This window comes from Anomaloglossus baeobatrachus, chromosome 4, assembly GCF_048569485.1.
Source record: "Anomaloglossus baeobatrachus isolate aAnoBae1 chromosome 4, aAnoBae1.hap1, whole genome shotgun sequence".
NCBI lineage: Eukaryota > Metazoa > Chordata > Amphibia > Anura > Aromobatidae > Anomaloglossus > Anomaloglossus baeobatrachus.
In genome coordinates, this window is record NC_134356.1 from 417,009,950 (window position 1) to 417,030,888 (window position 20,939).

The 20,939-nt window shown below is 48.3% G+C and overlaps 1 protein-coding gene across 3 annotated transcripts in view; it reads right to left on the bottom strand.

The window, feature by feature from the left end:
* Positions 1–20,939, bottom strand: part of NRF1 (nuclear respiratory factor 1) — a 109,570-nt gene that overhangs the window by 30,216 nt on the left and 58,415 nt on the right. For all 3 annotated transcript variants that reach the window (XM_075345359.1, XM_075345357.1, XM_075345360.1), the window contains exons 6-8: positions 17,248–17,406; positions 8,622–8,816; positions 5,730–5,831 (exon numbers count right to left, since the gene is read on the bottom strand). In XM_075345359.1, the coding sequence (XP_075201474.1) occupies positions 5,730–5,831; positions 8,622–8,816; positions 17,248–17,406 (456 nt within the window). The remainder of the gene's footprint in view (positions 1–5,729; positions 5,832–8,621; positions 8,817–17,247; positions 17,407–20,939) is intronic.

The following is a 20,939-nucleotide window of genomic DNA, read 5'->3' on the forward strand; positions in this document are numbered from 1 at the left end:
ACAAAGAGCGCATCCGAACGGCGTAGAGCCGCCGTGCGAGAAATGTAAATCCTGAGTGCTCTCACCAGGTCCAACAGATGTAAACCCTTTTCAAATTGGTGAACTGGATGCGGACACAAAGATGGTAAGGTGATATCCTGATTGAGATGAAAGGAAGAAACCACCTTGGGAGAAAACTCTGGAATTGGACGCAGTACTACCTTGTCTTGGTGAAACACCAGGAAGGGAGATTTGCAAGATAACGCCGCTAGCTCGGACACTCTTCGAAGAGACGTGACCGCCACAAGAAAAACTACCTTTTGTGAAAGCCGAGAAAGGGGAACCTCTTTCAAAGGCTCGAAAGGCGGTTTCTGGAGAGCAATGAGAACCTTGTTCAGATCCCAGGGTTCCAATGGCCGTCTGTAAGGAGGAACGATATGACAAACTCCTTGGAGAAACGTGCGTACTTTAGAAAGCTGTGCCAAGCGCTTCTGAAAGAATACGGATAGCGCGGAGACTTGACCCTTAAGAGAGCTAAGCGACAAACCTTTTTCCAACCCAGACTGCAGGAAGGAAAGAAAAATTGGCAATGCAAATGGCCAGGGAGAAAACCCTTGAGCCAAGCACCACGCTAAGAATATCTTCCACGTTCTGTGATAGATCTTAGCTGAGGATGGTTTTCTAGCCTGTCTCATTGTGGCAACAACCTCCTGAGATAAACCTGAGGCCGCTAGGATCCAGGACTCAATGGCCACACAGTCAGGTTCAGGGCCGCAGAATTCAGATGGAAAAACGGCCCTTGAGACAGCAAATCTGGACGGTCTGGTAGTGTCCACGGTTGGCCTACCGTGAGATGCCACAGATCCGGGTACCACGACCTTCTTGGCCAATCTGGAGCGACGAGTATGGCTCGATGGCAGTCGGACCTGATTTTCCGGAGAACTCTGGGTAACAATGCTAGAGGTGGGAACACATAGGGGAGTCGGAATTGCGACCAATCCTGAACCAAGGCGTCTGCCGCCAGTGCTCGGTGATCGTGAGACCGTGCCATGAAAACTGGGACCTTGTTGTTGTGCCGTGACGCCATCAGATCGACGTCCGGCGTCCCCCAGCGGCAACAGATCTGCTGAAACACGTCCGGGTGAAGTGACCATTCTCCTGCGTCCATGCCCTGGCGACTGAGAAAGTCTGCTTCCCAGTTTTCCACGCCTGGGATGTGAACTGCGGATATGGTGGACGCTCTGCTTTCCACCCACGTCAAAATCCGTTGGACTTCTTGAAAAGCTTGGCGACTGCGTGTTCCCCCTTGGTGGTTGATGTAAGCCACCGCCGTAGAATTGTCCGACTGAATCCGAATCTGCTTGCCTTCCAGCCATTGTTGGAAGGCTCGCAGGGCAAGATAGATTGCTCTGATTTCCAGAACATTGATCTGCAGGGTGGACTCTTCCAGAGTCCACATCCCCTGAGCCCTGTGGTGGAGATACACCGCTCCCCACCCTGATAGGCTCGCATCCGTCGTGACCACTGCCCAGGACGGGGGAAGGAACGACTTTCCCTGTGACAATGAGGTGGGGAGAAGCCACCAACGGAGAGAGTCCTTGGCAGTCTGAGAGAGGGAGACAGTCCTGTCGAGGGACGTCGATTTCCCGTCCCATTGGCGTAGAATGTCCCATTGTAGAGGGCGCAGATGAAACTGCGCGAACGGGACTGCCTCCATTGCTGCTACCATCTTTCCTAGGAAATGCATGAGGCGCCTCAGTGAGTGCGACTGGCTCTGAAGGAGAGATTGCACTCCAGTCCGTAGCGAGCACTGCTTGTCCAGTGGAAGCTTCACTATCGCTGAGAGAGTATGAAACTCCATGCCAAGATAAGTCAGAGATTGGGTCGGGGTTAGATGAGACTTTGGAAAGTTGATAATCCACCCGAAACTCTGGAGAGTGTCTAGTGCCACCTTCAGACTGTGTTGGCATGCCTCTTGAGAGGGTGCCTTTATAAGCAGGTCGTCTAGATACGGGATGACCGAGTGACCCTGCGAGTGCAGAACAGCTACTACTGCTGCCATGACCTTGGTGAAGACCCGGGGGGCTGTTGCCAGACCGAAAGGTAACGCTACGAACTGTAGGTGTTCGTCGTGTATGACGAAGCGTAGGAAACGCTGATGCTCTGGTGCGATCGGCACGTGGAGATACGCATCCTTGATATCTATTGATGCTAGAAAATCTCCTTGAGACATTGAGGCTATGACGGAGCGTAGGGATTCCATCCGGAACCTCCTGACTTTTACGTGTCTGTTGAGCAACTTTAGATCCAGGACGGGCCGATACGATCCGTCCTTTTTTGGGACCACAAACAGATTGGAGTAAAAACCATGACCTTGTTCCTGAAGCGGGACGGAGGTCACCACTCCTTCCGCCTTTAGAGCGGCCACCGCCTGCAACAGAGCATCGGCTCGGTCTGGTGGTGGAGAAGTTCTGAAGAGACGAGTTGGCGGACGAGAACTGAACTCTATCCTGTACCCGTGAGACAGAATATCCCTCACCCAACGGTCTTTGACGTGTGACAGCCAGATGTCGCCAAAGTGGGAAAGCCTCCCACCGACCGCGGGTGTGGGAATCGGAGACCGCAAGTCAGGAGGACGCCGTCTTGGCAACGGTTCCTCCGGCTGTCCTTTTTGGGCGTGACTGAGACCTCCAAGAATCTGAGCGTCTCTGGTCCTTTTGAGTCTTTTTTGACTAGGCGAATTGGGACCTGCCCGGTCCTCGAAAGGACCGATAACCAGACTGACCCTTCCTTTGTTGGGGTTTGTTTTGTCTGTGTTGCGGTAAGGATGAGTCCTTACCCTTGGAGTGTTTGATGATTTCATCCAAACGCTCTCCAAACAATCGGTCACGAGAAAAAGGCAAATTGGTTAAGCACTTCTTGGAATGAGAATCTGCTTTCCAATGTCTCAACCACAGGGCCCTACGCAAAACAACGGAGTTGGCTGACGCCACTGCCGTGCGGCTTGTAGCGTCAAGAACAGCATTAATCGCGTACGACGCGAATGCCGCCATTTGCGAGGTCAATGGTGCTACCTGCGGGGCACATGTACGTGTGACGGAGTCAACTCGCGCAAGCCCGGCTGAGATAGCTTGGAGTGCCCATACGGCCGCAAAAGAAGGCGCTAATGACGCTCCAATCGCTTCATAGATGGATTTCAGCCAGAGCTCCATCTGCCTGTCAGTGGCATCTTTAAGTGCCGCTCCATCTTCAACTGCAACCAAGGATCTAGCTGCAAGCCTGGAAATTGGAGGATCCACTTTTGGACACTGGGTCCAACCCTTGACCACCTCAGGGGGAAAAGGATAGCGTGTATCTTTAAGCCGTTTAGGAAAACGCCTTTCAGGATAAGCGTGGGGTTTCTGGATTGCGTCTCTAAAGTCAGCGTGGTCCAGAAAAGTGCTTAAAGTACGCTTAGGGTATCTGAAATGGATTCTCTCGTGCTGCGAAGCTGACTCCTCCACAAGAGGAGCTGGTGGGGAAATATTTAACATCTTATTGATGTTAAATATAAGATCATTAACTATGGCGTCACCATCTGGTGTATCTAGATTGAGTGCGGTCCCAGGATCAGAATCCTGATCAGTTACGTCCGCCTCATCACCCATAGATTCATCTCGCTGGGATTCTGACCATTGAGATGAATGTGAAGGCCCGTCATAGCGAGCCCGCTTAGGCTGCCCGGGGCCATCGTCCGAGTCAGAGTCTTCACCCTGAGGTGTGTATGCCCGTCCCGGAGCTTGGAGCTGAGGGGGACCAGGGGGCAATGATTGCACAGTGTCCGTGGCCTGAAGTACAGGCCTAGCTCGCAATGTGTCCAGAATTTGTGACATAGTGAGAGCCATTCTGTCAGCAAAAGCTGCAAACTCAGTTCCTGTCACCTGGACAGCATTCACAGGTGGTACACCCTGGGTCACGTCCAGCAGAGGTCCCGACTGTGCAAGCGCCGCAGGGGCCGAGCACTGCACACAATGGGGGTCCGTGGAGCCTGCTGGTAGAAAAGTCCCACAAGCGGTGCAGGAAGCATATAATGTCTGTGCCTTGGCACCCTTGCGTTTTACGGACGACATGTTGCTGGCTCTCTGCAATGTGAGAGAGTCTATAGCCAAAGGGCGCCCAGCGCTATGCAATACAAAGTATTTGTATAAACAAAATACTAAGAATAATACTGGCACAAGAGGGGGCTTACCGCCCGCTGAATAGCGGGTAAGAGGCTGCAGATTCCCTGTCTGGGTCTCCCCGGCTCCCCTCTGCAGCTCAGCGTGTCAGCAGGAATGGCTGCCGGCGTCTGTGGAGAGGGGCGGTCCGTGGGAGTTCCCAAACAAAAGTGCGGGAACAGTGTCCCCTCTGTGCCGATTGTGAGGGCTGGAGTATGTAAAAACGACTCCAGCCCTCAGCGCTGATGCACTGGCCAGCGTCCCGCCCCTCTCCTGACTGGCAGGTCTGGGGGCGGGAACGAACGGAAGCAGGCCGCAAAAGCCGGGGACTCGAGTTATCAGCGCGGCCGCCGTAAAAGCGCGGGCCGCGCTGAAGTCCCCGGCGCACCACAAGTGTCAGCCGCGCCGCAGTCCCAGCGGCCGGCATGATCGTTCCTAGACGTGGCCAGCGTCCCGCCCCTCTCCTGACTGGCAGGTCCGGGGGCGGGAACGAACGGAAGCAGGCCGCAAAAGCCGGGGACTCGAGTTATCAGCGCGGCCGCCGTAAAAGCGCGGGCCGCGCTGAAGTCCCCGGCGCACCACAAGTGCCAGCCGCGCCGCAGTCCCAGCGGCCGGCGCGACCGTTTCCCACTAGTGTGCCTGCTTCAGCGAAGCTGAATGAGGCCTGGCACAAGCGCCGTAGCGCTGATGTCCCCCGGCGCACTACAACACCCAGCAAGCTGCGGTGTGAGCGCCTGCACGGGGACACAGAGTACCTTGAGGATGCAGGGCCATGTCCCTGATGTACTCCGCTCCATCCAGCATCTTCTCCAGGGGCTGTAGATGGAGCACGGTCTCAGTGCCTGGAGACCGGTAAATCCCACTTCACCCAGAGCCCTGTAAAAAGGGATGGGGAAGGAATCAGCATGTGGGCTACTGCCGCCGTACCCGCAATGGGTACCTCAACCTTACAAACACCTCCGACATACAGTGGGGTGAGAAGGGAGCATGCTGGGGACACTATATGTGTCCTCTTTTCTTCCATCCGACATAGTCAGCAGCTGCTGCTGACTAAAAACAATGGAGCTATGCGTGCGTGTCTGACCTCCTTGCGCACAAAGCTAAAACTGAGGAATCTGTACTCCTACGGGAGGGTGTATAGCCAGAAGGGGAGGGGCCTTACACTTTTAAGTGTAGTTCTTTGTGCGGCCTCCAGAGGGCAGTAGCTATACACCCACTGTCTGGGTCTCCCAATTAGGAGCGAAAAAGAAAAACCGTTCAGGACGCATGTTAAAAAAAACGTAGTGTGAAAGCAGCCTTATTGGGGGAATTTCAGAATGGTCAACAAACTAACTTCTTCTGAGGATAGGCTATAAAGTGAAAATGGGAATAAACCCTTGCATTTCAAAAGAATCACTAATCTTTCTAAAATTACTAGGTACAAAGCACTAAGCTTGTGGAATTCTAACATGTCTGAACCCCAACATGTCATATTGGCACAGGGGTGTAGCTGAAGGCCCATACACATGCTTATCTCAAGTGTATAGGCATTCTTTGCTGTGTAAATTATCTTACCTCTCCATCACTGACCGTGGAATAATTGACTTGTGCAACGGTAACAGTAGTTGGCAGCTCTGAGGCATCTGCAAGTGTGGCAACAGTAGCCCCTGTGCCGACCTGTAAAAATGAAAATGGTTATTAGGTGCCATTAATGGCCGGACGTGTTCAGAATTTCTCCTTTGCACAAAGGAACCCTGATAAGACTTTACTAGGACTAAGGTCAGAGCATATTCTACACTTTCTAGTCCGTTTCATGTTGAACTGGACACATGATATAATAAAGGCTGCAGAGCAGAATAAGTTTTTCTTTAAATTGTGCCTCTCTGTTGCAGATATATCAAATATTTGGTACCTTATGCGTTAACTTTTGTTAAGACCAAGTAGGTGCTATTAGGTCGTTTTGATTGGGGGGGTGTCCTTCTGCCTCATGTATGACACTGACCAATTATAAGCATCCAACAACATAGGAGCGCAGAAGAACCTGGTCTTGCCAGGTGCATAGTGCAACCTAAATAAGCACTGAAGATTTATTACACTGCACAGAAGTGTGGTAATATTAACTACAGTCAATAGCTCCAATATAGATTAGCAGACTGGCTCTATAGGCTGCCCGGCTGGTGATTTATAACTGCATTTCTGTTTAGAAGATGGCAGGGACTTGAGCAGCTAACTGCTCTATAGAAATCAATGGGCTGGAGAAACATGTCTGGGATGTTAACTCCTCTCCTGGAACGGAACTATTGATGTACTCTTGGTCAGGAAAAAGCTGGGCTCCATGGAAACGAGCTGCACACTACAATAGATACAATTTCTCAATGCAGGAGAATGCCCGCAGATAGAAAAAAACTACTCAAATGCAAATTTGCTTATTTTCATGCTGTCTAATTAAAGCAATTTAAGATTTTAAAAACACCCCTTTAACGTGTGCACATACTTAGAAAGCCTTTATGTTCTTGCTGTAGCACAGTCAACTGGTGCATCAAGAAAGAAAAGTCCTTCACAGAATGGAAAGTCAATGTTTTTCCTAAAGTGGACCTACAGTTTGGGCAGGGGCAGATGGCCATAGATCTCATCCAAGAGAAATAGGCCACTTAAACACTGGTCAGAGTTTCATCAGCTTCACAATAGTGTGTGTAATCCTGTTCTCTGGGATGAGAGAATTGAGCACACTGAGGAGAAGATGGAGAACAAAATTTCTCCAGCTTCGCCATTTTGTCAGTGTGCGGTAATTGGACTGCACTCAAATGTCAGCTTATGCACTCATTGACTTGAATGGCCGAGTGTGATCTGAATATCGGATTAAATTCTGAAATGCAGAAGTGTTTTACACAGACACTGTCCATGGAAAAAAAAATGTGACAAGTGAGCAGCTAACATTGATAACACTTGTTTGAGCGCAATCCGTTATTTTGCTGGGTCACACTCTGACCACTCGGCCGTCTCACCCTGCCCTTTAAGTAAGGAACGTTAAGTAACCCCAGTTTTCAATCATATCATAAAAGGAAAGAAAACTATATTATTTTAGGATGTTTATTGAATTAAGATAAATCAGGATTTTACATTTGCTTAACAAATAAAGACTGACAATAGAAAAATAATCCCTAAAAACATTAGGAAAGGTGTCTCCAAATACAATAAAAAAAGTTTCTCAAAAATAGTCCCCCACAAGAACAGCCATAAGCAAAAGGTTAAAGGAAATTAGTCATCTTGAAAAAGCAGTCTAATCTGCAGCCAACGTGTTATAAAGCCAGTGGGCTGTCCTATCAGTGACTGACAGCTTTCTTTATATAAGTGTGCATATAGAGACCGCAGTCAATCACGGATATGCTGAATCTTTTCTCACAACACTGACTTCACAGTCATCATTTCCATTTTTTGCCTGGTTGAATTCGCTGACGTTCATTGCGGCAAATTCATCAAAGTGGCACAAAGTATAAATATTAATAATCATGTTTGCAACATTTTAAAGTGAACCTGTCACCAAAATTTTCGCTAATAAACTAAAAATAATCCCCTTCTGCAGTTTATGGGCTGCATTCTAGAAAGGTTCATCTTGTTACTGGCCCCCGTTTCTGACCTAAATAACAACTTTATAAAATATTACCTTTTACTATGGTAATGAGGTTTGCTGGCTACGAGGGTGGGCTGTATTTCGTCTGTTATCCCTCCTCCTGCCGCTGTTCGCCGTCCCCTAGTGTTCATTTACATAGAGGCCGCCGCGCGAGACTGAGCACTGTTTTCAAATCGCGAGCGCCGGTGATGTTATTGCGCAGGAGCGAGATTATGGGTGGCACTGTGAATATCATCACCATTCAAGTACCCGCCCATAATCTCGCGCCTTGACAATAACATCTCTGGCACTCGCGATTTGAAAACAGTGCTCAGTCCCGCGAAAGTGCCACTGCGCATGCGCAAGACTTCAGGAGCACTGCGGAATATGAGGGCGGCGGCCTCATCTATGTAAATGAACACTGGGGGACGGCGAACAGCGGCAGGAGGGGGGATAACAGACGAAATACAGCCCGCCCCCTTGGCCAGCAAACCTCATTACCAAAGCAAAAGGTAATATTTTATAAAGTTGTTATTTAGGTCTGAAAGGAGGGCCAGTAGCAAGATGAACCTTTATAGAACGCAGCCCATGAGCTGCAGAAGGGGATTCTTTTAGTTTAATAGCGAACATTCTGGTGACAGGTTCCCTTTAAAAACGTTGCACAAGATGAGACTTCATTTAGTGCGGAAAATCCCTCTGGGCAAGGAAAGTTGCACAAATTTTGAGGCCATTTAAAAAAATATTCACTTGTGCTTGTTAGATGGCAAATTTGCTTTTTCTCTTTATTACTTCAGCCCATATTTTGTCTATGACTTGTCAGCCCAACTGTATATAAGCTAATATGCTGATAAGCAAACCTGAATTAGGGATACTGTGCCATCCGGGTTGCTGATAGTCTGTACCACAGTCTGTGAGGGCACAAAGTGAGCGATACCATGTGCAGTTGCCACCTGTTGTGTTTGCTGATCCTCAAATGCATATAACAGATCTTCCCTACCATGCTGCTTATAACAGTTCTTCACTATTGTTCGTAATGCTTGAGTCCAGGAAACCTACAATACAAAAGAATAGGTGTGATGCAGCAGATTTTCTGTACGACAGTAGGGAAACTTAATATACACATTATTGCTTCCATTTCACCGGAACACGTACATGGCTGTACTAGCACTATACCAGTTCTGTGTGGTGCAAAGTCACAGTGTAGTTCCAAGATTCCCTAAACAGAAACCTATTGTCCTATGTGATGCCATATTAGACATTTTTAATGATTGTAAACAATCAATCATCAAAAAAGAAAAAAGGCTTATGCTTCATTAGATTTCATTACATTGCCAAATAGAAGCCAATGAAGATTCTATGGATATGTTTAAAGCCTGTGTGAGTAATGTGCGTGTACAGTTCTTGCCCCGGGGAGGATAAAGAAGGAAAGAAGGGAATTTTGTTTACTTACCGTAAATTCCTTTTCTTCTAGCTCCAATTGGGAGACCCAGACAATTGGGTGTATAGCTACTGCCTCCGGAGGCCGCACAAAGTACTACACTTAAAAGTGTAAGGCCCCTCCCCTTCTGGCTATACACCCTCCCGTAGGAGTACGGATTCCTCAGTTTTAGTACCAAAGCAAGAAGGAGGAAAGCCAATAACAGTTTCAAAAAACAAATTCAATCCGATAACAAGATCGGAGAACTTAAGAAACAACATGAACAACATTTGCACCCGAAAAACGAAACCCTAAGAACAATAGGGCGGGTGCTGGGTCTCCCAATTGGAGCTAGAAGAAAAGGAATTTACGGTAAGTAAACAAAATTCCCTTCTTTTTCGCTCCTAATTGGGAGACCCAGACAATTGGGACGTCCAAAAGCAGTCCCTGGGTGGGTAAAAAGATACCTCGTGATCGGGCTGTCAGGCAGCCCTTTCCTACAGGTGGGCCACCGCCGCCTGAAGGACCTGTCTACCTAGGCTGGCATCTGCCGAAGCGTAGGTATGCACTTGATAGTGTTTGGTAAACGTGTGCAGACTCGACCAGGTAGCCGCCTGGCACACCTGCTGAGCCGTAGCCTGATGCCGCAATGCCCAGGACGCACCCACGGCTCTGGTAGAATGGGCCTTCAGTCCAGATGGAATCGGAAGCCCAGCAGAACGGTATGTGTGAAGAATTGGTTCCTTGATCCACCGCGCCAGGGTGGATTTGGAAGCTTGCGATCCCTTATGCTGACCAGCGACTAGGACAAAGAGCGCATCAGAACGGCGCATAGGCGCCGTGCGAGAAATGTAAATCCTGAGTGCTCTCACCAGGTCCAACAGATGTAAACCTTTTTCAAATTGGTGAACTGGATGCGGACACAAAGATGGCAAAGTGATATCCTGATTGAGATGAAAGGAAGAAACCACCTTGGGAGAAAACTCTGGAATTGGACGCAGTACTACCTTGTCTTGGTGAAACACCAGGAAGGGAGATTTGCAAGATAACGCCGCTAGCTCGGACACTCTACGAAGAGACGTGACCGCCACAAGAAAAACCACTTTTTGTGAAAGCCGAGAAAGGGAAACCTCTTTCAAAGGCTCGAAAGGCGGCTTCTGGAGAGCAATGAGAACCTTGTTTAGATCCCAGGGTTCCAATAGCCGTCTGTAAGGAGGAACGATATGACAAACTCCTTGGAGAAACGTGCGTACTTTAGAAAGCCGTGCCAAGCGCTTCTGAAAGAATACGGATAGCGCGGAGACTTGACCCTTAAGAGAGCCAAGCGACAAACCTTTTTCCAACCCAGACTGCAGGAAGGAAAGAAAAATTGGCAATGCAAATGGCCAGGGAGAAACCCTCTGAGCCGAGCACCAAGCTAAGAATATCTTCCACGTCCTGTGATAGATCTTAGCTGAGGATGGTTTTCTAGCCTGTCTCATTGTGGCAACTACTTCATGAGATAAACCTGAGGCCGCTAGGATCCAGGACTCAATGGCCACACAGTCAGGTTCAGGGCCGCAGAATTCAGATGGAAAAACGGCCCTTGAGACAGCAAATCTGGACGGTCTGGTAGTGCCCATGGTTGGCCTACCGTGAGATGCCACAGATCCGGGTACCACGACCTTCTTGGCCAGTCTGGAGCGACGAGAATGGCTCGATGGCAGTCGGACCTGATTTTCCGGAGAACTCTGGGCAACAATGCTAGAGGTGGGAACACATAGGGTAGTCGGAATTGCGACCAATCCTGAACCAAGGCGTCTGCCGCCAGCGCTCGGTGATCGTGAGACCGTGCCATGAAAACTGGGACCTTGTTGTTGTGCCGTGACGCCATCAGATCGACGTCCGGCGTCCCCCAGCGGCAACAGATCTGCTGAAACACGTCCGGGTGAAGGGACCATTCCCCTGCGTCCATGCCCTGGCGACTGAGAAAGTCTGCTTCCCAGTTTTCCACGCCTGGGATGTGAACTGCGGATATGGTGGACGCTTTGCTTTCCACCCACGTCAAAATCCGCCGGACTTCTTGAAAGGCTTGGCGACTGCGTGTTCCCCCTTGGTGGTTGATGTACGCCACCGCCGTGGAATTGTCCGACTGAATCCGAATCTGCTTGCCTTCCAGCCATTGTTGGAAGGCTCGCAGAGCAAGATAGATTGCTCTGATTTCCAGAACATTGATCTGCAGGGTGGACTCTTCCTGAGTCCACGTCCCCTGAGCCCTGTGGTGGAGAAACACCGCTCCCCACCCTGATAGGCTCGCATCCGTCGTGACCACTGCCCAGGATGGGGGTAGGAACGACTTTCCCTGTGACAATGAGGTGGGGAGAAGCCACCAACGCAGAGAGTCCTTGGCAGTCTGAGAGAGGGAGACAGTCCTGTCGAGGGACGTCGACTTCCCATCCCATTGGCGTAGAATATCCCATTGTAGAGGGCGCAGATGAAACTGCGCGAACGGGACCGCCTCCATTGCTGCTACCATCTTTCCTAGGAAATGCATGAGGCGCCTCAGTGAGTGTGACTGGCTCTGAAGGAGAGATTGCACTCCTGTCCGCAGCGAACACTGCTTGTCCAGTGGAAGCTTCACTATCGCTGAGAGAGTATGAAACTCCATGCCAAGATAAGTCAGTGATTGGGTCGGGGTTAGATGAGACTTTGGAAAGTTGATAATCCACCCGAAACTCTGGAGAGTGTCTAGTGCCACTTTCAGACTGTGTTGGCATGCCTCTTGAGAGGGTGCCTTTATAAGCAGGTCGTCTAGATACGGGATGACCGAGTGACCTTGCGAGTGCAGGACAGCTACTACTGCTGCCATGACCTTGGTGAAGACCCGGGGGGCTGTTGCCAGACCGAAAGGTAACGCTACGAACTGCAGGTGTTCGTCGTGTATGACGAAGCGTAGGAAACGCTGATGCTCTGGCGCAATCGGCACGTGGAGATACGCATCTTTGATGTCTATTGATGCTAGAAAATCTCCTTGAGACATTGAGGCTATGACGGAGCGTAGGGATTCCATCCGGAACTTCCTGATTTTTACGTGTCTGTTGAGCAACTTTAGATCCAGGACGGGTCGATACGATCCGTCCTTTTTTGGGACCACAAACAGATTGGAGTAAAAACCGTGACCTTGTTCCTGAAGAGGGACGGAGGTCACCACTCCTTCCGCCTTTAGAGCGGCCACCGCCTGCAACAGAGCATCGGCTCGGTCTGGTGGTGGAGAAGTTCTGAAGAAACGAGTTGGCGGACGAGAACTGAACTCTATCCTGTACCCGTGAGACAGAATATCCCTCACCCAACGGTCTTTGACGCGTGACAGCCAAATGTCGCCAAAGTGGGAAAGCCTCCCACCGACCGAGGGTGTGGGAATCGGAGACTGCAAGTCATGAGGACGCCGTCTTGGCAACGGTTCCTCCGGCTGTCTTTTTTGGGCGTGACTGAGACCTCCAAGAATCTGAGCGTCTCTGATCTTTTTGAGTCTTTTTTGACGAGGAAAATTGGGACCTGCCCGGTCCTCGAAAGGACCGATAACCAGACTGACCCCTCCTCTGTTGGGGTTTGTTTTGTCTGTGTTGCGGTAAGGATGAGTCCTTACCCTTGGAGTGTTTGATGATTTCATCCAAACGCTCTCCAAACAATCGGTCACGAGAAAAAGGCAAATTGGTTAAGCACTTCTTGGAATGAGAATCTGCCTTCCAATGTCTCAACCACAGGGCCCTACGCAAAACAACGGAGTTGGCTGACGCCACTGCCGTACGGCTTGTAGCGTCAAGAACAGCATTAATCGCGTACGACGCGAATGCCGCCATTTGCGAGGTCAATGGTGCTACCTGCGGGGCAAATGCACGTGTGACTGAGTCGACTTGCACAAGCCCGGCTGAGATAGCTTGGAGTGCCCATACGGCAGCAAAAGATGGCGCTAACGACGCTCCAATAGCTTCATAGATGGATTTCAGCCAGAGCTCCATCTGCCTGTCAGTGGCATCTTTAAGTGCCGCTCCATCTTCAACTGCAACCAAGGATCTAGCTGCAAGCCTGGAAATTGGAGGATCCACTTTTGGACACTGGGTCCAACCCTTGACCACCTCAGGGGGAAAAGGATAGCGTGTATCTTTAAGCCGTTTAGAAAAACGCCTTTCCGGATAAGCGTGGGGTTTCTGGATTGCGTCTCTAAAGTCAGCGTGGTCCAGAAAAGTGCTTAATGTACGCTTGGGATATCTGAAATGGATTCTCTCGTGCTGCGAAGCTGACTCCTCTACAAGAGGAGCTGGTGGAGAAATATTTAACATCTTATTGATGGATGCTATAAGATCATTAACTATGGCGTCACCATCTGGTGTATCTAGATTGAGAGCGGTCCCAGGATCAGAATCCTGATCAGTTACGTCCGCCTCATCACCCATAGATTCATCTCGCTGGGATCCTGACCATTGAGATGAATGTGAAGGCCTCTCATAGCGAGCCCGCTTAGGTTGCCTGGGACCATCGTCCGAGTCAGAGTCTTCACCCTGAGGTGTATGTGCCCGTCCCGGAGCTTGGAAGTAATTCAGCTGAGGGGGACCAGGGGGCAATGATTGCACAGTGTCCGTGGCCTGAAGTACAGGCCTAGCCCGCAATGTGTCAAGAATTTGTGACATAGTGAGAGACATTCTGTCAGCAAAAGCTGTAAACTCAGTTCCTGTCACTTGGACAGCATTCACAGGTGGTACACCCTGGGTCACGTCCAGCGGAGGTCCCGGCTGTGCAAGTGCCACAGGGGCCGAGCACTGCACACAATGGGGGTCATTGGAGCCTGCCGGTAGAAAAGTCCCACATGCGGTACAGGAAGCATATAATGTCTGTGCCTTGGCACCCTTGCGTTTTGTGGACGACATGCTGTTGGCTCTCTGCAATGTGAGAGAGTCTATAGCCAAAAGGCGACCAGCGCTATGCAGTACAAAGTATTTGCAGGAACAAAATACTAAGATTACTACTGGCACAAGAGGGGGTGAGCCCGGAGGGCTGCTTACCGCCCGCTGAATAGCGGGTAAGAGGCGCAGAATTCCTTGTCTGGGTCTCCCCGGCTCCCCTCTGCAGCTCAGCGTGTCAGCAGGAATGGCTGCCGGCGTCTGTGGAGAGGGGCGGCCCGTGGGAGTTCCCAAACAAAAGTGCGGGAAACAGTGTCCCCTCTGTGCCTATTGTGAGGGCTGGAGTATGTAAAAACGACTCCAGCCCTCAGCGCTGATGCACTGACCAGCGTCCCGCCCCTCTCCTGACTGGCAGGTCTGGGGGCGGGAACGAACGGAACCAGGCCGCAAAAGCCGGGGACTCGAGTTATCAGCGCGGCCGCCGTAAAAGCGCGGCCCGCGCTGAAGTCCCCGGCGCACCACAAGTGCCAGCCGCGCCGCAGTCCCAGCGGCCGGCGCGACCGTTCCCCAAAAGTGTGCCCGCTTCAGCGAAGCTGAAATGAGGCCATGGCACAAGCGCCGCAGCGCTGATGTCCCCGGCGCACTACAACACCCAGCATGCTGCGGTGTGAGCGCGAAATGCACGGGGACACAGAGTACCTTGAGGAAGCAGGGCCATGTCCCTGATGTACTCCGCTCCAATCCAGCATCTTCTCCAGGGGCTGTAGATGGAGCACGGTCTCAGTGCCTGGAGACCAGTAAATCCCACTTCACCCAGAGCCCTGTAAAAAGGGATGGGGAAGGAATCAGCATGTGGGCTCCAGCCTCCGTACCCGCAATGGGTACCTCAACCTTACAAACACCTCCGACATACAGTGGGGTGAGAAGGGAGCATGCTGGGGGCCCTGTATGGGCCCTCTTTTCTTCCATCCGACATAGTCAGCAGCTGCTGCTGACTAAAAACAATGGAGCTATGCGTGCGTGTGTGACCTCCTTCGCACAAAGCTAAAACTGAGGAATCCGTACTCCTACGGGAGGGTGTATAGCCAGAAGGGGAGGGGCCTTACACTTTTAAGTGTAGTACTTTGTGCGGCCTCCGGAGGCAGTAGCTATACACCCAATTGTCTGGGTCTCCCAATTAGGAGCGAAAAAGAAAAATGCTGCAAGCAACTGGGTCAAAAACAGGCGCAGACAGATATGCATATGTGCCCAGGTTATCAATATAAAGTTTCACTTCACTTTAGGATTAGAAAGCATATAATTTCTAAATATTATTATAGCCGCTGGTTACAGGATATAGACTACTGTAAATAGTGTCAGCTTTCTGTTCATGCTACATGTAAGGCTTTTTTCACACGTCCTTGTCTCGGGTACGTGTTTGGTCCTTTTCCTCACGTACCGGAGACACGGGCACACGTAGACCCATTAAAATCAATGAGTCTGCGCTCACGTGCGTGTTCTGACATGGACCGTGTGTATGTGTGGAGCATACTTGTCTTTGTGCTCCACACGTCAACATGTCAGTTTTTCTCTGGCATCACGGGTGTCACACGAAACGCAAACAGACCACACGGAGGTGTTCTGTGTGACATGCGCCGGAGAAAACACACGTGTTTGAGGAAAAAAGGAAAAAAAAAAAATCTTTACTCACCTTCTCCAGCCCTCCTGTCTCTGCCACTGCTGTCACTTGCTTCCGACCGCCGCTCATTATGCTCATTGAATATTCACTTCACTGCGGCCGGAAGCAGCAGCAGCGGGGAGTCTGCAGGACCGGAGACCGAAGATCAGCACCACGGACAGCGACGCCAGGTACAGGTGAGCAGAAAATTCCCGTTCTTCGTGTTTTATCACGGATAACACACGGAGAACACAGTAGGCCATAAAGACGGCTCACGGAGGGCAAAACGCACCTCTGACACGTCCGTGAAAAAAGTGCGTGGTTTTTCACGAACGTTTGAAAGAATAAGGTAAACCTGGCTTACTCTATTAGCAGGTGCTCAGAGAAAATAGAGAACTGAATTATAGAACAAAGCTCCGGCACACTCCAAGAATTAGTAAAATATTGAAGCATCACGTTTTTTCCTAATTCTTGGAGTGTGCCGAACGTGTGAAAGAGGCCTAAGGAAACAAAGTAGAATTACTCAAAGACTTAAAGGGGAACTCTGGTGAGATAAAGGTTTCTCCTGTCCCTGCTCTTAAAATATAAGGAGGAGGAGATGCACAATGCTGTTCCTGTACTTGTAATTCAGTGTGACGCTGGAGCTGCTCTTTGCTGTTCCCCCTCCCCTCTGGGACATCACATCACACATCAGGTTGCGGGGCCTACAACCTACTGCTGGTAAGAGCCAGAGCCCTGATAATAGCTGCTCCTCATCTGTCCAAGAGCACGAGGTGTGGCAGGGCATGGCCTTCTCTATAATACTGGTACAAACCAGCCCCTGACAATGGCTGCTTTGATTCTCTCCAAGAACAGGGGGTGTGAAAATTCCCCCACCACACCTTCTGCCCTCATACAGAACACAAGTATATATCTGCAGAATATTTCCTTCTGCTCTGTCCGTGAGCAAGGAGGTGTGTACACGTCCCCTCTTCTTGGACAGAATAGAAGCAGCTAGGGGGCTGACTTATACCAACCGCAGGGCGAAGGCCACGCTCCCGATGTGTGATGCAAAGTCCCAGAGGGAAGGGGGAGCACAAAATAGCAGCTCTAGAGGCACACCTAATTACAAGTACAGGAATTGAACTAGGCACCACATATTTATAGATTATGAGGGCAGGGACAGAAGAAAAATTTTTTTTTTAGCACCCCAGAGTACTCCTTTAAGACTGCAATTGTGCTGGCAAAAAGACAGGATTCAAGTTATAGTATTGAGTTAGTAATTACATCCCATGAGTAATAGTGTGTCCAAATGCAACTAAAATGATCATGATTTCTATGCATATCAATATAAAAAAGGCCCACCATAACTGGGAGGGAGGGGGTGTTTTGAGGAGGAGAGAAAAAGATACAAGGAAATATATTCATGAGGTTTAATGCAGGTAAGCAGCTAAGCACTTTATTTTTTTTTTCTAGGACCCCTAAAAGGGACAATGCTGGATACAGTTAAAATGTCATTCTTTTCGGCTGATCCCAGTGACAGTGGAACTTACCCTCTGTTTTTGTTCCTCAGTGCGGACATCGCTGCGCACATTAGCCCATGGTATGTCATCCGGCCACCAGATAGGCTTACAACTTTCCTTGCCCCAGCCTGGCTTCCCTCTTCCTGTGGAATATTTTAGCATTTCTGGGATGAATGCACGTAGTTGAGCCTATATATAGCAAAAAAAAAGTTAATGAAAAAACACATTTGTAATAATAAAAATAAAAAATTACACACTGACACTAAGGCTTTTAGTTTCGTTATTGACTGCGGCTTTATCACAAAATTGAAAGCAAATCCTGATGCCAGCAAAGTCAATGAGAATTCTGTCACACAGTATTTTCTCTTACAGATTTGGTATAGAAAATACTCTGCAGCATGTCAGTTCTGTGTTTTTGCCTTCATTTTTCACCCATTGAATTCAATTGAAAAACACATGCAAAAAAAAAAAAAAAAAAAAAAGCGTTTTTCCTGCCAAGAGACGCAGAAATTTCTGCAACCAAATACTCTGTGTGCTCATATCCTTAGGATTTCATACATTATATGCTACGAAGGATGGAAATCATCTTTTGCATTTGAATCTCATGTATTATGGAAAAGAAGATTCGATGGCTATAAATGAAGATATCGGAATCTGTCAGTGCAATCTCCTTCCCAAAGCCATATGGGCATGTAAATGAGGGTTGTGTCAGAATATACCTATTAACTGTTAATAAAATGTACTTATTAATATACATTAAAAAAAAAACAAAAACAAAATTATTCTTCACAAGGTGAAAGTTACCAGGATATCAGTTTCTTTATCAAATTGGTTGAGGCACTTAAGAGATGGAGTGTAGGTGACCTTCCTAATCAAAAAAATGTCTCAAAACAGTCAATACTGAAAAAGGAGAAAGAGGAATAGGTTAACCTTTCCTTACTTTTACCCTATCAGGATATATTCCTGCCTACCAATGGAGCACATCCTTACTTGACCGATGCCCCCAATGTAAATGAGGCTCAAGTGCTCTGGGAATTTCAAAGCACTTCCCTGGCTCCATTCCCCAGGCAGCCCAACCTTTAGGCTGCAATCAGGCAACCGTATAACTCGATCGTAGATCGCATCGCAATGCTTGGACTGGCCAGAGGCTCTCCGGACCTGAGTGTGTCAGTGTATATTTCTATAAAGCCATCAATCTCGGGTCAGGAGAGCCAGCAGCCAGTCCGAGCATTGAAAGACTATCCTCGAACGACATATATGGCCATGTGAATGCACACTTACAGACAGCTCACTGGCTTGACTACAGAGGGGAAGGTAGGGCTGGACAAAGAAGAGAACCATAGACCTGACAAGTGCTTTAACACACGCAGAGCACTTATGCTTTATTTCTATATGGATTAGAACAGAGTTGAGGTGTTTTTTGTGTGTCAGCGAGCAACAGATTACATCAGTACGAGTGTGAATGACAGTATCTTTCACAGAGTAATATAATTATAACTTTATTTAGATAGTGACAACATATTGTTGTTGCAGTTGTTAATGGGGTTCTCCACTACTTTACCTGTCCTTTAGTTTAGCCATCAATGCAGTGGAACCTCACTTAACGAGTAACCCAGTTAGCGAGTATTTCGCTACATGAGCAAAGCTTGCTGTAAATTTGTAACTCAGTTTACGAGCAAGCTTTGCCGTTCGAGCAAATACTCACCGCGCACACTTCCGGTTCCGTACATTCACCGTGCTCTAACCCGCTCTTGCAGTCCACAAAAACACGCACATATTATGCTCACCTTACCTTCCGTTCCATCGCCGGCCTCAAGGATCTTGTAGTTCGCTGGTACAAGATGTGTATCGGTAACCATCGCGATGAGGGAGGAACATCCGCTGTCAGCAGCTTATGAAAGGCAGCACGCTGGCCAATCAGAGGCAAGCGGCTCCTGCCTTTGACGTCAGCGCTCTGCCAGCGGAAGTTCCGCCATCGGTCGCGATGGTTACCCGATACATATCCTGTACCAGTGAAATGCAAGAACCAGGAGGCCGGGGATGGAACGGAAGGTAAGGTGAGCATAATATGTGTGTGTGTGTGTGTGTTTGTACGTGTGTGGAATGGCACAATAGGGGACCAGGATGGGACATTTAACAAGTTGTGGAACAAATTGTCTGCATTGCAATGATTTCCTATGGGAAATTTTGCTTTGCTAGCGAGTAACTTGGTTTACAAGCACACTCCCAGAACGGATTGTTCTCGTTAACCAAGGTTCCACTGTATTTGATTACAAGAGGTTTGCCCTTTTGGGACCTTTGCTAATTAGCACAGCAAAAAGGCCACAGTCCCCATGCAAATCATGGGAGACTTTATGGTTTACACAGGTACACCAGCCTGTCTGTACTATCAACTGGGGTTAAGCCCTTAAGTCATGCAAGGTGTAGTGGTTCAAATACATCCTTCTGTTACATGGGGTGAAAAGTAAGTTGATAGTCACGTTTTTGAAGAAGGAAAATAATGAACCGCTATGGCATATTAATAAAACTTTGTGAATATAGATTACTACATTTTTTTCAACAAGTAAATTATGAAAGATCCAGTTTATTGAATAATTAAATCCAGAAATAAATTTGAACTAAATTCTAGCCATAATTAAATCAATTGTGTTCCTTCTTTCAGGTCAAACACTAATATCAATAAACACCTTACTACTGATACCCGAGAATGAGTGCAGACATAATTACTAGCCCTGTCTAAGTTGAGAAGTATAACCTACTTGTTAGGTACAACCTCTAGAGACATGATCAACAGGAGAAGCAATCAAACTAAAACAAGCTCATCTGTAGAAAAAAAAAATAGAAAGAAAAATCTTTCTAATTAAGCAGAGGGCAGACGCGTTACGTGCCCAGCAGGTAGCTACATCTGCACCCACACATGAAAACGAGGCACAACACAGCGTTCGCTGTATACACATGTCGTTTTTGAGAATAAATAAATTAAATTTGGTGCTAAAATACTTCATTATAGCAAGCTATTGCCATATTAGCAGCATATGATCTGGAGATATAGGTATACTACGCATGAGATCAAGGGATGTGCTACAGCCCATTAACATAAAAACTGTCCCAAGGTAACTAATACAAGGAGCATGCAGAAGCTGATCACATTGTTTATAGTGTACCACTGGAGGTTTTGGCTTTGTTCACATCATGTGAACACTTTCTATGTTCTATATCTTAGGACCATTTTTGAACCTTAAGGCATAATTCACAAATCCATGTATCAAAAGGACAGTGCGGCTGCAACAAGGATGGCATCTGTTGTGCCGTCTGATGGCTACTAGAATGGCCAATTTTTGTCAACATATATCTTGTCTGACTTATTTGCCGATGAGGAGAAAAAAACCCCCCCAAAAACTAATGGATTCATGTGTTATCCATTTGCATGTCAGTATGACAAAAGCAGAATTAGGCCATGTTCACACAGGGCTTTTTTGGTAAGTTTTTGCTGCTTTTTTTTAGCTGCAGATTTGCCTTGGTATTATGCAAATCCATGCTAGTAAAACGCTGCTTTTTACAGTCCCAGCAAAGTCTATGAGATTTCTGAAATCTGAAGCACGCACACACAAACACATCAGGTTTATTTCCTGACTTGTCAAATACCAATTCTTTGCTGCAGATTTGCTGCATTTTTTCATTGACACAACCCATTTTGTAGAAAAAAAAACAAACAACCAACA